General features: G+C 37.5%; 1 protein-coding gene across 3 annotated transcripts in view; it reads left to right on the forward strand.

The window, feature by feature from the left end:
- Positions 1-12,613, forward strand: part of Vgll3 (vestigial like family member 3) — a 39,320-nt gene extending 26,707 nt beyond the window's left edge. For all 3 annotated transcript variants that reach the window (XM_036204184.1, XM_036204185.1, XM_036204186.1), the window contains exon 4: positions 12,208-12,613. In XM_036204184.1, the coding sequence (XP_036060077.1) occupies positions 12,208-12,251 (44 nt within the window). In that variant the 3' untranslated portion in view covers positions 12,252-12,613. The remainder of the gene's footprint in view (positions 1-12,207) is intronic.
- Positions 12,614-13,228: the final 615 nt, after the last annotated feature.

A 13,228-nucleotide genomic window follows, 5' to 3' on the forward strand; every position in this document is an offset into this window, starting at 1 on the left:
GACCCTTCCCTAAACTATATTGATAGCTAAAATATGTTTCATCTCTCACCAACCAAGATGTATATCTTCAAATTTCCAGTCAAGATTGGGTGTCATAAGGCAGGGTTTTTTGTGTGTTTGTTTGTTTGTTTGTTTTGGCCAGGTAGAGAAACAGAATTATTCTAGATATTAGAGACACAGATTACTTGAGAAATGAAGGCTGTAAAGTTTCCACAAACATAGAAAACTACATTTCTATGACTCCATCAAGACATTGAGGCATAAACTAGATTATTTCTGAAGGAAGCTTTGAGCCCAGTGTGATGAGTCATGTGGGTAAAGGCAGCTTACCTGAGTCTGATGATTTGAGTTGGATCCCCATGGCCAACATGATGGAAGAACTCTACCAACTCCTCAAAGTCTGTTTACCTCTGCATGTGATATGCATTCTTTTGGTCTGTATGGGCACTGCACCCACATGTACAAACCCACATGCAGCCATACATGTATATACATAAAGAATGCATCTGCCAGGTGCATGTCTTTAATCCCAGCACTCAGGAAGCAAAGCTTGTGGATCTCTGTGAGTTTGAAATTAGCTTCATATACATAGTGCACTCCAGGTCACCCAGGGCTATAAAATGAGCCCTGTCTCAAGGACAAGTTAGTTCAAAAAAAGAAATAATTTCTTTGAGAACATAAATTTTCAATCGATAGGTATTGAGTACCAGTGGAAAAATCATAGACAATGTCTTTATTTGGCTATTTAATTCTCTTTATAGGCACTAAAGCTGATAAAATATACTACAAGCATAGTCATATTAGTTTTCTGAAATTTTTATGAAGTTTGATGACAAAATTCTGATTTAAGATGAATTTGTAATCTGAATATCTAATGAAACTGGGTCTTGTCTACAAATGATGAAATGTCTTTTAATCAAATTCAGGTTGGAATTATTGTTGCTCAAAATTGTAATATACTGGGACTCTGGGAAGAACTCACTAACTGATTGTGTGTTGAGTGTGTGTGTAAAACCCTAGGTTCAATACCTAGTGTCCTCCCAATCCTCCAGTCCTGCTCTGAATTGCTACTTAATGTATAGTGTTCTCTTTTAATAGGCTACACTATGTGCCTGGTAATCAGTCCTACAAGGTTGCTTTGCAATGGAATGGATTGGTGAAGTATATCTTTGTTTTCATAAAAGACAGAAAACTAGGATGAAAATCATTTATAAAGAACAACTGAGAAAACTATTGAAGAAAATTAGGGAATCAGTTTGCATTTTCCTTTTTCCAATTCATTCTGTAAATTTTGTATCTGTAGATTACATCCTGAAACCTGTGCCTGCTTGTTGGAAATTGGTAGTCATGTGCTAGGCTACAAAAATTGGATAAATGTTTCCTACATGACTTAGTGATCACTTCTAGCACTATTATTAACTCTAATTTAGTTGTAAATTAGCTAATTTATATCTAGTAACTTTTAAAAAACCATTCATATTTATCAAAAGGATTAAAAACACAAGTATTACTCATCCAAGACCCTTGAATATTTACTGATATCACAGTGCCTCCATTTAAGGCTTTACAGTAAAGGAGGGATATTGCAAGTCTGGAGAGGAATTGTCAAAGAGGCACATGAGTAACAGGCGCTATAACTCAGTTAAAACACAGAGGCACTGTGATATTTTCACCCCAAAGCATAGAAAGCACCAAAGAGACAAATATTATAGATGCTTAATTCAAAGCATTCACTCTATTTCACCTCTTCCCCCACAACATATATTAATCTGGATTCTGGATGATTAGAAAGTTATTGACATCTTTATTGACAGTTATGGTAATTTTTATAAACAATTAGTAAGAAATTTTGAAATTGTCTTCAGTATTTGTATCAAAAGTATAGAAGCTATTTCTAAATATTCTATCTCAGCATAAAGAATGAGTAAACCAGATTTTGATGTAGAAGCCAACCCTAGGACTATATGATTTTTCAATGGCAGTAATACTGCTCACTAATGAGTATTGGATAGTTACATTTTGCTTCTTTGTTTTTTTCTGAACCCAATCATGAATGTCAGTGACTCAGGGAACATGGTTATGTTTCTGGATGGAGGATTGTGATATGAAATGAACTGTTCCATGAATAAAGACTTGTAACAAAGATGAAACACTTCAAACCGAAAAATTCACACCAAATGTGTGAGTTATCTTGAAAAGTTGATGCAAGCTTGGAATACTTCTATCACATTAGGACTATCTACCTAAATCTGTTTATATTCTAGAAAATTAGCTGTGATGTTTATTAGCCAAATTCATCAAAAGTAGGAAGCAGTGAATTTTTTTTGTATTGATTGAGCAGAAAATGGAAATGGTGAAACAAAAAAAAAAAGGAAAAGAAACATAAGAATTTGAGAGATTATCAATGCATACATCTTAAGGGATTTTTAAGACATGGCTTTCTCCTACACTTTATACTCTACATATAGACTGAAGGAATGAACACACTGGTCTCATCACTACGCACTGGTGTACAATGAAGATATTTATCCTATGTATTCATAGAGCTAAAAAATTGTATGTGTAGCAAGAAAGTTAGTATATGAATTAGACTCAAAACAATCCCACTGGTTAACAGTGTTCTTTGAAAGTGTTAACTTTGTGTTCATTGATCCATTTTCCATCTTAACATTAATTTTGTAATTGAGTTTCAAAACTCATTCACCTTAAGGATTGCTGTATAAATTGGATAGCATCACTTGCTTCTGAAACATAATCTCTCAAAGCTACAAGTAAAATTAGTCACTACCATCTTTTCACCTTTTTATTAAAAAAACTTGCTTGCTTAAATAATTATACATATCTACAGATTACAATGTGATATTTCAACAGGCAAGCAACATGCACTAATCAATCATGAAATTATTTGATCAATTCTGTATGTTTAGAAACTCTTCAGATGTTTTTGTAAGGCAGTGTTTTCTACTAGCTGCAGCTGGGAATTTGGGAAGTTTTCAAATAATATTATGGTTTCTTTGGGGAAACCTTTCCTTCACCAAAAAGAAGCTGTATAGGAAAAACAAAAACAAAAACAAAAAACCACCAACCAACCAACTAACCAACCAACCAACCAACCAAACAAACAAGCCAAAGTAACCCAGACGATTATTGCATGACTTTCAGTGGAGAATGTGCAGGCACTGAAATGTGTTTCATGGGTCAGGGTTTTTGGGTATCAGCAAATAATCTCTTCACAACTGTTCTGCTGTTTGAATAGCTCACATTGGAAACCATCTAAAGGAACAGCTAGAATGAAGAAATCTGTTTCAGAATTCATTCTCAGCCAATTTTGCATCAGCTTTCAAGTAGGCTTCAAGGATTCTGGTAAAGAATTCTCCGTGGCCTGAGGAATTTACAGCTATCTTTATTCCCTTTCAGGCTGCCGTACTTTCTTCTTATTGTTCTATTTATCAACAATATAAGGTTTCACAAACAGTTGTCTGTGGCCAATATGTTCTGAATTCCTTGGTGAAAAGATGACATGCCAGAAAAATCTTGCAAAGGACTGATGAGAGGCAAAATGTGCCATTTATTTTTTCTTGTGGATACAATCTGATATGTGAGAAAGTCGGGTTCATTTTTTTTTTTTAAACCACAGGCATGTGTTCTAAAGTTTATTTCATGCTGGCTTTGCTTATGACTATCAAGGGGGCACCTAGCGTCTTCAGTATCACTGAAGCTGTATTTACATTTACTAGGATTGAATAGACTCTTCTGGAACATGTCAGAGAGCAAGTTTGCATCCAGGTCACAAGGCAGCAGAAAACCCCACTGATGTCACAACAGGAACTTATACACATTCAGGTCATCCCATGGTCGAGTCTCTTCTAATACATTTGCTTCAATGGAGAGATTGATGACTTAAGCCAAATTCCTATTAAAATATGCTTGTATTTAAGCAGTTTTGAAGTCATTTTTAAATTTTGGAATCTTTTAATAATTCATATTCCCAGATACAAGTGTTCTCTTTTCGGGGAGTGGGGGCCTTGGGCAATGGTCTCAGATTAGCTCTTTCTCTGGTTGGATGATCTATTTTCTGAATCGTAAAGCTGTCATGGCATAACCTAGAAATCTCTTTAAAGATGCATATTTGGCTGCATGTGCATGTGTTATCCAACAGATGTCTGGATAGTTAGAATCTCTTGGGAGCATTATAATGTGTGGTTTTAGTTACAACAAGTGATCCAAACTTTTTCCTCTCTTTGGCCTTGCTTTTCTCAGTTCTGGGAGAAACTCTGTAGTTTGTAGAGAATTTACTAAAGAATATATTTCATTTCTTTCCTTCTTCCTTTGTTAATTTTTATCCCTATGTTTAAGATGTCTTCCCATCTGCTTTTGGAATGAGTTTCCTGTATTGGTAAGCAGTGTCTGCAATACGTATCATGCCCCATAACCCTAAGATGTTATCACCAGGAGGTGCTCAGTTGACATTCAGGCTTAGAACCCAGTATATGACCATTATGATCATTAAAAAAAAAAGAAAGAGAGAAACTACCAATGACTGTGTATAGTTTACATCAGCCACAGGCTCAGTTTTGTAGAGATTGTCTCACATTTGTAATGCTGTAAGTACCTGCCAGATGTCCATCCAGGTGGACATGGAAGAGATGCCAAAGGCAAAGGCTGGAGGCCCCTGTGCAGCAGAGTGTGTGGTTTTGGAGCAAGAAAGTCTCCAAGAGTGGAGGCTGACTACGGCGGCATGTTGTCTGGACCTGGGAAAACCAGAGCCATTGGAAACACCTGGCAGCAAATGGCTCGTCACCCACAGGGTTTGCCTCAGGTGCACAGGTGCGGCCCTGCCTACCACAACAGTGAATTATTGTCGAAACGCAACTTTGAGTTTGGTGGGTTTTACATTTCTACTCTTCTTTTGAATCTGAACTTAAAGACATTTTGACAAGTTCAGGCAGTTTTCACCTCATTGTTCCTGACAGTACTGTTTCTGCAGAGATTTTAAGCAGATTGTAAATGTGCCTCCAGAAAATGTCTCTATAAGTAGAAAGGTCTCCTTTCTCTAGTAAGTCCTTTACGTCCATAGTGAGCTATCATTCACTGGTCACGTGCAAGAGTTGTAATCATGAGTTGATAAATGCTATTGAAATGTCATATGGAATGAATTTAACTTTATATCTGGTTCAAGAATGCATCTTTTATGTATTAAGTATGAAGTTAAATCATCAAATAGACAAAAATACTTATAACACATGAGAAAAAGTACTCATATCTAATGCTCAAAAAGCACATAATAATCAAGGAGAATTTTAATCTTTGAAAAGCACAAAATTTGATTAAAGATAAAATGGTGAGAAAGTCATAATCACATGGTGTCCATATTCATTAATAGTGAAATAAAAGTAAATTAAATATTTAAAAAGCGAGTGTTATAATCATCTTGAGCACATTTGGGCACCACAATTAAATATGCAATTATAAGTGTCTATATATGTGGCTTCAACTATAATACAAATAAGTTTTCAAAAAGAAGTTTGTAACTTCTAAAGAACTCATGCCAATAGCAAACATATTCATGCTTATTTATATGTTTATGTAAATGTGTGTGCATATGTGTATGTATGTCCATTTGCACACAAATTATATAAATATCTGCAGAGGATTGTCTCACTGAAGAATAATTGCTATGAAGCTCCCAAAGGAATAAAGTAAAGGTAGATAGGCAGTTTCCCAAGACAATGCTGCTGTAATCTGCTCGGCAGTGTAACGACTAGTGATTACTCACAGATCTAAACATACCATAAAGATATTGAGCACAATGGTGGAATACACTATTACTTAGACCTTTTACTCTCTAAATCCTGTTGACCATGGTTTTAAAAATAAGAATTCTGAGATGTTCTGAGATTTAAATGATTTGTTTTAGAAGTTATAAAAGGCGTATGGTGATTATACTTGATCTGTTTTAATATCCACCTGAAATCACATTACAGTTCCCCAGATGGGTAGCTCTTTCTTGTATTCTCCATCCCTCCTCAAAATTAATAGTAAGGTGCTATGTCCATATGGATCTTATTTAGGAAGCCTTAATTTACATTTAACCTGATTACCCCAGCCTCAGGCAAGCAGATGCAGTTGTATTATCATTTGCAGTGCTAATTTTATAAAGTCATAGAAATGCATATGACTGTCTCTTGAATGTCTCTGTGGTCATTTGTCATTCTGTCAAGTGGGTGAAAGTTGGGTATTTGGCACAGCATCCAACACAATGTTGTATGTATTCAAGTTTGTAATATGTACTATTTACTTTTAGCATAGCAAAGCTGGGTGTTTATCTTAGTTTTGAATACTGGAATAAGTTGCCAGCTTGTTAATCTAGTAGCAAATATTATTATGTCAATGACTTGCAAGTAACCCCTTAGTGTCTGTGAAATGAACAGTTTATACTTACTAAGTACTTTGTTTCTTTTTAAGGTCATACAGTTTTACCCCTACTCTTGTGTTTTATATCTAATTTCTCACCTTTTTTTTTCAATACTATGTTTTCCATTGTATAGTTACTTCTTTTATCTCTAGCGATAAACAACAACAAAAAATTGGAAACTTTTTTTTTTTGAAGAGGTGTAGTTGATGGTATTTTCTTTTTCTTTTTCATTCTTTTTTTTTTTTTTTTTGGTGGAGCTGAGGATCGAACCCAGGGCCTTGCGCTTCCAAGTCAAACACTCTACCACTGAGCTAAATCCCCAACCTGATGGTATTTTCAAATGATACTGTTTCCTTAGATGTGCACCATGTTCATCTAGTGGGGCGTGACTGGCAACCAGAGAGTTCCCCAAACCCAGCTCTGCAGCAGTGTAGAATGTTCACTTCAATTTATTCTTTATGACATCTTCCTAATAGTTGGAAAATGATACCTTCTTTTGTCCAGCTCTTCTTTTAACTATTTTGCTCATTCTTTGATACTTTCATACATTGTATTTTGATCACATTCATTTCCCTCCTCCAGCTCCTTCAAGGTCCATACCTTATTTAGTACCCACCCAACTTGGTGTTCTCATTTTAAAAAATCCTATCAAGTCCTGTTTTACCTTTACACTCTGAGGTATACGGGCATTCCCTATCAAGGGACACACCATTAAAGAAAGCTAACTCCTCAGGCAGCTGTCAGTTGTCAATAGCTCCTCAGCCGGGGGGAACTTTGTGCCCACCTCCAACCTCCATGCTGCATAGGCTAGCTATTCTTTTTTTTTTTTTTCATTTTTTAAAATTATATTTGTGTTTTAATTTTACATATCAGCCATGGGTTCCCCTGCCCTCCCCCCTCCTGCCCCCACTCCCACCTTCCCCCAACCCTCCCCTCTATTCCCATCTCCTCCAGGGCAAAGACTCCCCTGGGGATTCAGCTCAACCTGGTAGATTCAGTACAGGCAGGTCCAGTCCCCTCCTTCCAGGCTGAGCAAAGTGTCCCTGTGTAAGCCCAAGGTTCCAAACAGCCAGCCCATGCACTAAGGACAGGTCCTGGTCCCACAGCCTGGGTGCCTCTCAAACAGTTCAAGCTATTCAATTGGCTCACTTATCCAGAGGGCCTAATCCAGTTGGGGGCTCCACAGCCTTTGGTTCATAATTCATGTGCTTCCATTAGTTTGGCTATTTGTCCCTGTACTTTTCCAATCTTGTTCTCAACAATTCACACTCTTACAGTCCCTCCTCTTTCTCGACAATTGGACTTCTGGAGCTCCACCTGGGGCCTGGCTGAGGATCTCTGCATCCACTTCCAGCAGTTATTGGATGAGAGTTCCAGCATGACAGTTAGGGCTGTTTGGCCATCTGATCACCAGACTAGGTCAGATCAGGCTTTCTCTCCACCATTGCCAGCAGTCTACAGCGGATGTATCATTGTGGATTTCTGGGGACCTCTCTAGCACTTTGCTTCTTCCTGTTCTCATGTGGTCTTCATTCATCATGGTGTGTTATTCCTTGTTCTCCCTTTCTGTTCTTGATCCTGTTGGGATCTCCTGCTCCCCTAAGCTCTCTTTCCCTCGAAACATGCCCTTCATTACTCCCACTGTCGTCCAGGTGGTTCATATAGATCTCATCCATTTCTCTGTCATTGGGTGATCCTTGGGTCTTTCCTAGGGTCCCAATTTCTAGGTAGCCTCCCTGGAGTTGTGTAGCAGTCTAGTCATCTTTGTTTTACATCTAGTATCCTCCTATGAGTGAGTACATAACATGTTTGTCCTTCTGAGTCTGGGTTACCTCACTCAGGATGATTTTTTTCTAGATCCATCCATTTGCCTGCAAACCTCATGATGTCATTGTTTTTCTCTGCTGAGTAGTACTCAATTGTGTATATGTACCACAATTTCTTTATCCATTCTTCAGTTGAAGGTCATCTAGGTTGTTTCCAGGTTCTGGCTATTACAAACTATTCTTTAATTAATCTAGTGATATTGCCATGCTCCCACTTTGAAACAAAAACCTCATTTACAGCTGAAACTTTTCAAGTTATTCTTTCATCCTCTCCATCGGATGTTCTAGACAGTTATGCAAACACCTAATTAGTAGTTTGCAATCTGCCTTTTGGTGTTGCCATTTCATTCCTGTTCTGCCCCTGATTTCAAATCTTTCCCTCCTCCACTGTTTCCTTTATGCATTCTCTATTGCTTATTAAACTTGGCAGCAAACTCATCTTTGTGTGTGTGATCCCTCTAAGATGCTCATCCAGAGTTGCCTATGTCCTCTCTTCCACTGTAGGGTGCAGAAGTTCCTGTAGATTTAACAGAATCCTCTCCGAGACAATTACTGTGTCCCCCCATGGGAGTTTTTGGGAGCTTCAGTATATTTTCACAAAATATCCCCCCCCCCTTCTTTTTGGTTTTTTGAGACAGGGTTTCTCTGTGTAGCTTTGCGCCTTTCCTGGAACTCACAGAGATCCACCTGGCTCTGCCTCCTGAGTGCTGGGATTAAGGAAGTGTGCCACTACCGCCCGGCCTCAAAATTCTTTTGAGTTGAAAGAAGTTAGGGAGGGTAAAGACTTTAGACTTCTCCTATTTACATACATATAGTTGCTATTCTGATTCCTATATCCATAGCCTTTGCCAGACACCAACCTCTGAAACTGTTGCCTCTTGAAATTTAGCGTATGACTTTTTCCTCCAGGGGTATGGACATTGGTCCCAGTAACATCCTTGTAAGATTCAGTCAGTGCTATGATCTGTTGGTGTCTTCTCCCAAAGTTTGTGTTGAAATCCTAACTCCTATGGTGTTGATATTAAGTGGGGCCTTTGTCCTCAGGAATGGGATCCATTCTCTTCTGAAGGGCTTGAAAACACACACATACACACACACACACACACACACACACACACACACACACACACACACACTTCCCCTTTAGGATATAGTGAGAAGGAACCTCTATGAACCAGGAAGCAAGCTTTCATCCAACACAGAGTCTTCTGGTGTTTTGATCTTAGATCTGAGCCTCTAGAATGCTGTTGGAGCAACCTCTGCTGTCAATCAGCTGCCCGGTTTGCAGCATTTGTTTTAAGACCCTGAACAGACAGACTTCCAGACTCACAGACATTGAAATGAAAGCAAACTGTGATCCTCTACCATGACCATTTTCCTCTCCTGTCCTAATTACTCCAAGTTTGTTTGCTTGAGTATGGATATGTTCTTCTCTTCTGTGGTGATCAGGTGGTGTTGGTGTTGGAACTGAAATGAGTGTTTCTGAGCTTTTAGGGTTTTTTTTTAGGCTCTTTTTCTAAGTACATCTCCCATTCCATTTCCAAAGTCAATAATGTGATATTTTTGTTTCCTTGTTTATTTCTGATTTATCATAAACAAACAAAAGGCCATGAATCACATGTTCTCTCTTTTGAAAAAGTTCACACTAGGGAAGTGGATGGGTCTGGAGCAATTACACTACAAATAAACACAGAAGTGTCCATTAGTTGATGTGACATAGCCTATTATATCAATATAATGGTCTAAAGCAAAACAGAGTACAATGTAATTCTTTATTATGTTTGAGAAACAAACATCAAGTTAATGTAGTTGTTAAAAAGAGATTCATCTTAGTCTTGATATCAGTTCAGAAAAATTGGGGTATATGTATAAAGAGTTGAAAGGGGAATATAAAAATTGCTTAGCATTTTGTGTTCTTATTTTGTGAGACGCTATTTACTTAAGAGTTAGATTGAGTATGGGTAGTGTCCTACTGCCAATACTTACAACAACACCATTCATATAAGGTGCACATATATGCTGTCATTAAGTCTGCCGTCTCTGACATCAGAATGCCTCTTTACTAATTGCTTCCTCTGATTTCTACACTCTTGTTGAGTACGATGCATATCCAAGCATGACTAAGAAGATTGAGTCATTTCATGCAAAATGCCTAGAACAAAGCTTGGCATATCCAAATCCTAAGAATGTTAGCTAGCTTTGTCCTTGTGCTTTTCATTTTCCTTTCTATGAAAATAGTGTATGAATTGAAGAATGAAAACAAAATGGAATTGATAACAGAAGGAAAGCAAACCTGGGGATTTCTGACAGCCAGTGGAAGTTTCAGAATGTGTTAGGACCTAATTTCCTATAGATTTGATTGGCATTGGACAAGCAAAGGGAGTCAAAATAGGAACAAAGATTGTAGCTCCCAAGAAGTTTTGGAAAATGGTGGTATGTCTGTAGACCCCATAAGGCTCATAATTAACAATTTTTTCTCCCTTCATTTTGTTGGGTGTAAACTAAGTGGCTGGTTCTTAAGTATCCTGAATCACCAGCTGCAAATGTCTTTACTAGAAAAATGGCAGTCCTGTATTTATGATGCAATAGTAAGGTCTTTTCTCACTGTTCCTTTTAAAATTCTATTTATTTTGAAATTTACAGAAAATGATGCCTGGAAATTAAAGCAATGATTTTATTTATGTCTTTCCACTAAGAAGAAGCTAAACCATCAGGATCCAATCGTTGTTTAATACCTGTGAGGTTATAGATGTATTGGCAGATAGACTGTTTTTTTTTAAAAACTATTCTCTGGAGTGACACAGAGACATGGAATCAAACATGGAAGAGATGCATTTATAATGAGAGAATGATTTCTACTATTATGGCTGAAAATTTAGGGTCCATCTTAAGTAATTCCATACTTAGCTATGACAAAATGCTCACATGATCTGAAGGAGTCATATATCTTTGCACATCAAACTAGGAATTGCCTTGATTTTAAAAGGAAAAAAGTCAAACCACTTGATGATTGCAATGGTATTCATGACTTGCAGTGCTGACACACTATAGATTGATGCAGTCTTCAGCTGGAAATACTGTGTCATCTCAAAGATGAGAAGTACTAATAATGAAAACAATATTCATGTAGTCAGCAAATTGTTAGTAAAGGTGGCTTAGATTATACAAGTCACCCCACAGAGACTATGTCAGGTTGTAAATTATTCTACCAACAGTTATTTGAAAATGAGTAAAGCAAAGGAGGGTCGTGATACGTTCCTGATACTTTGTTTTCTTCCTCCCCCTTACCTTCTTTTTTACCCTTCTCTTCCCCTTTTTTTGAAACTGGAGTAGAAATTCTGCACTAAGTGAAATGCCAGTAATCCTAGAAAATAATAGATCATTCTTTTGAAACCCATGTTGCCTTTATTCCATACTCTCGTGCTTTCTTCTGGGTAGACTGGTCCTTGCAATTCTGATGTGCTTCCTGTGTTCTTTTTTATTTATTCTCTGTCATATTAGGTTGTTTTCTTAATATCTGCATCCAATGACAGCGCTTGTAAGGATATCATTATTTGATAAAAATTCCTTGATATTTGGAAGGACAAAAAATACTGTTATAGTAGCTATCAAAATGTAAAACTATCCTTTTTTCATATTTTGAGATTTCTAATATTCAACAAAGACTGATATCACTTTAGAATAAAGGTTCAGGAAAATAGCCTAATATCCTGGCACCCATACAACAATTGTCATATCTTCCTACCCACATTTGGAGGCCTCACTTTACATTTTTATATTTGGTTCTGAATGACTGAAGAATTCATCCAGAGTGTTCACCCTTCCAAATGACCAGGTTATCCTTTTGGTCATTTCTCATGATTGCCAGGATTTCACTTTCTGTACTCAGTGTATTTCAGGTCATGAGCATTTATGACTGCTACGAGTCTATGCTTGTTCTTCATCATTTTCCATTCTTATTTTTAGGTCTTCAGCATCAGGACAAGAGCAAAGAATCGGCTTGGTACTGAAGCATGGTATTAGCAGACCATATTGCATCCTGAATCCCAGGGCCCACTGGGAAAAGATGCCATGGGGATTTCCTATCCAGCAATGGGACACAGGAAACATGGATGGAGAAGAGGCCATATGAGGCCATTGTCTTTTGATGTGAACTTTTTCTGGAGAAAACAGAGTGGGTCCTAGTCATTGAAGAAAAGCATTTTGTCTGTTTTTCCCTCATCTGAGCCTTTGTCAGCTGTGCGACGTTTCATTTTACTCGCCTTTTACCAGTACGTTGGGTAGTTTTTGTTTGTTTCTTCTTTTTTCTTTTGGAACCAGCTGCCTTGTCAAAAGATGAGCCACCAAAAAAAAAAAAAAAAAAAAGCTCATTCTTTCAGGAAAACCATTTTGTAGCTCTCTCTTCATCTATTTTTGTAGAAATACAGAAACTTAGGTTTAGCATGGAGGGATATAATTTTTTTTTTTAATATTGTAACAGTTGTTGAGTTCTGTTTAAAGAACTTGCTCTCAGAAAAGCACTGGCCAAAATGTGTTGAAGCACAGATCAAAGTGTCGGTGCTGCATTGGGTATGTGCTTCCAAGAGGACCTCACGGGTTTCAGCCTGTACCAGGGGCACTGCCAGAGACAGATCAGTGCAGCATTGCATGTACATTGAATCTCAGTGAAGATTTAATTTCATGGTATCTCCCTTACTTTGCAGATACACATGTGCAGCTTGAAAAGGCACTTTCTTTTGAAGGGCCACCAATTATAGGGTATTTTATTACTTTGATGTCTCCCAAAGAATTCTAGGAGGTTGGCTAACAAGAAAGTTTAGGTTAATGAACCCAAACTTTATAGTCCATCCCCTCTTAATAATTAAGAATAGAGCTTATGCATAGCTCAGTACAGGAAAAACAATGCATTTAGCCATGATACCCGTGGATACCAGCAACTGATTTTTCAAATTTCTAATGACTCATTTGTGGCGATTTCGGAAGTCAT

This window comes from Onychomys torridus, chromosome 12 (genome assembly GCF_903995425.1).
Source record: "Onychomys torridus chromosome 12, mOncTor1.1, whole genome shotgun sequence".
NCBI lineage: Eukaryota > Metazoa > Chordata > Mammalia > Rodentia > Cricetidae > Onychomys > Onychomys torridus.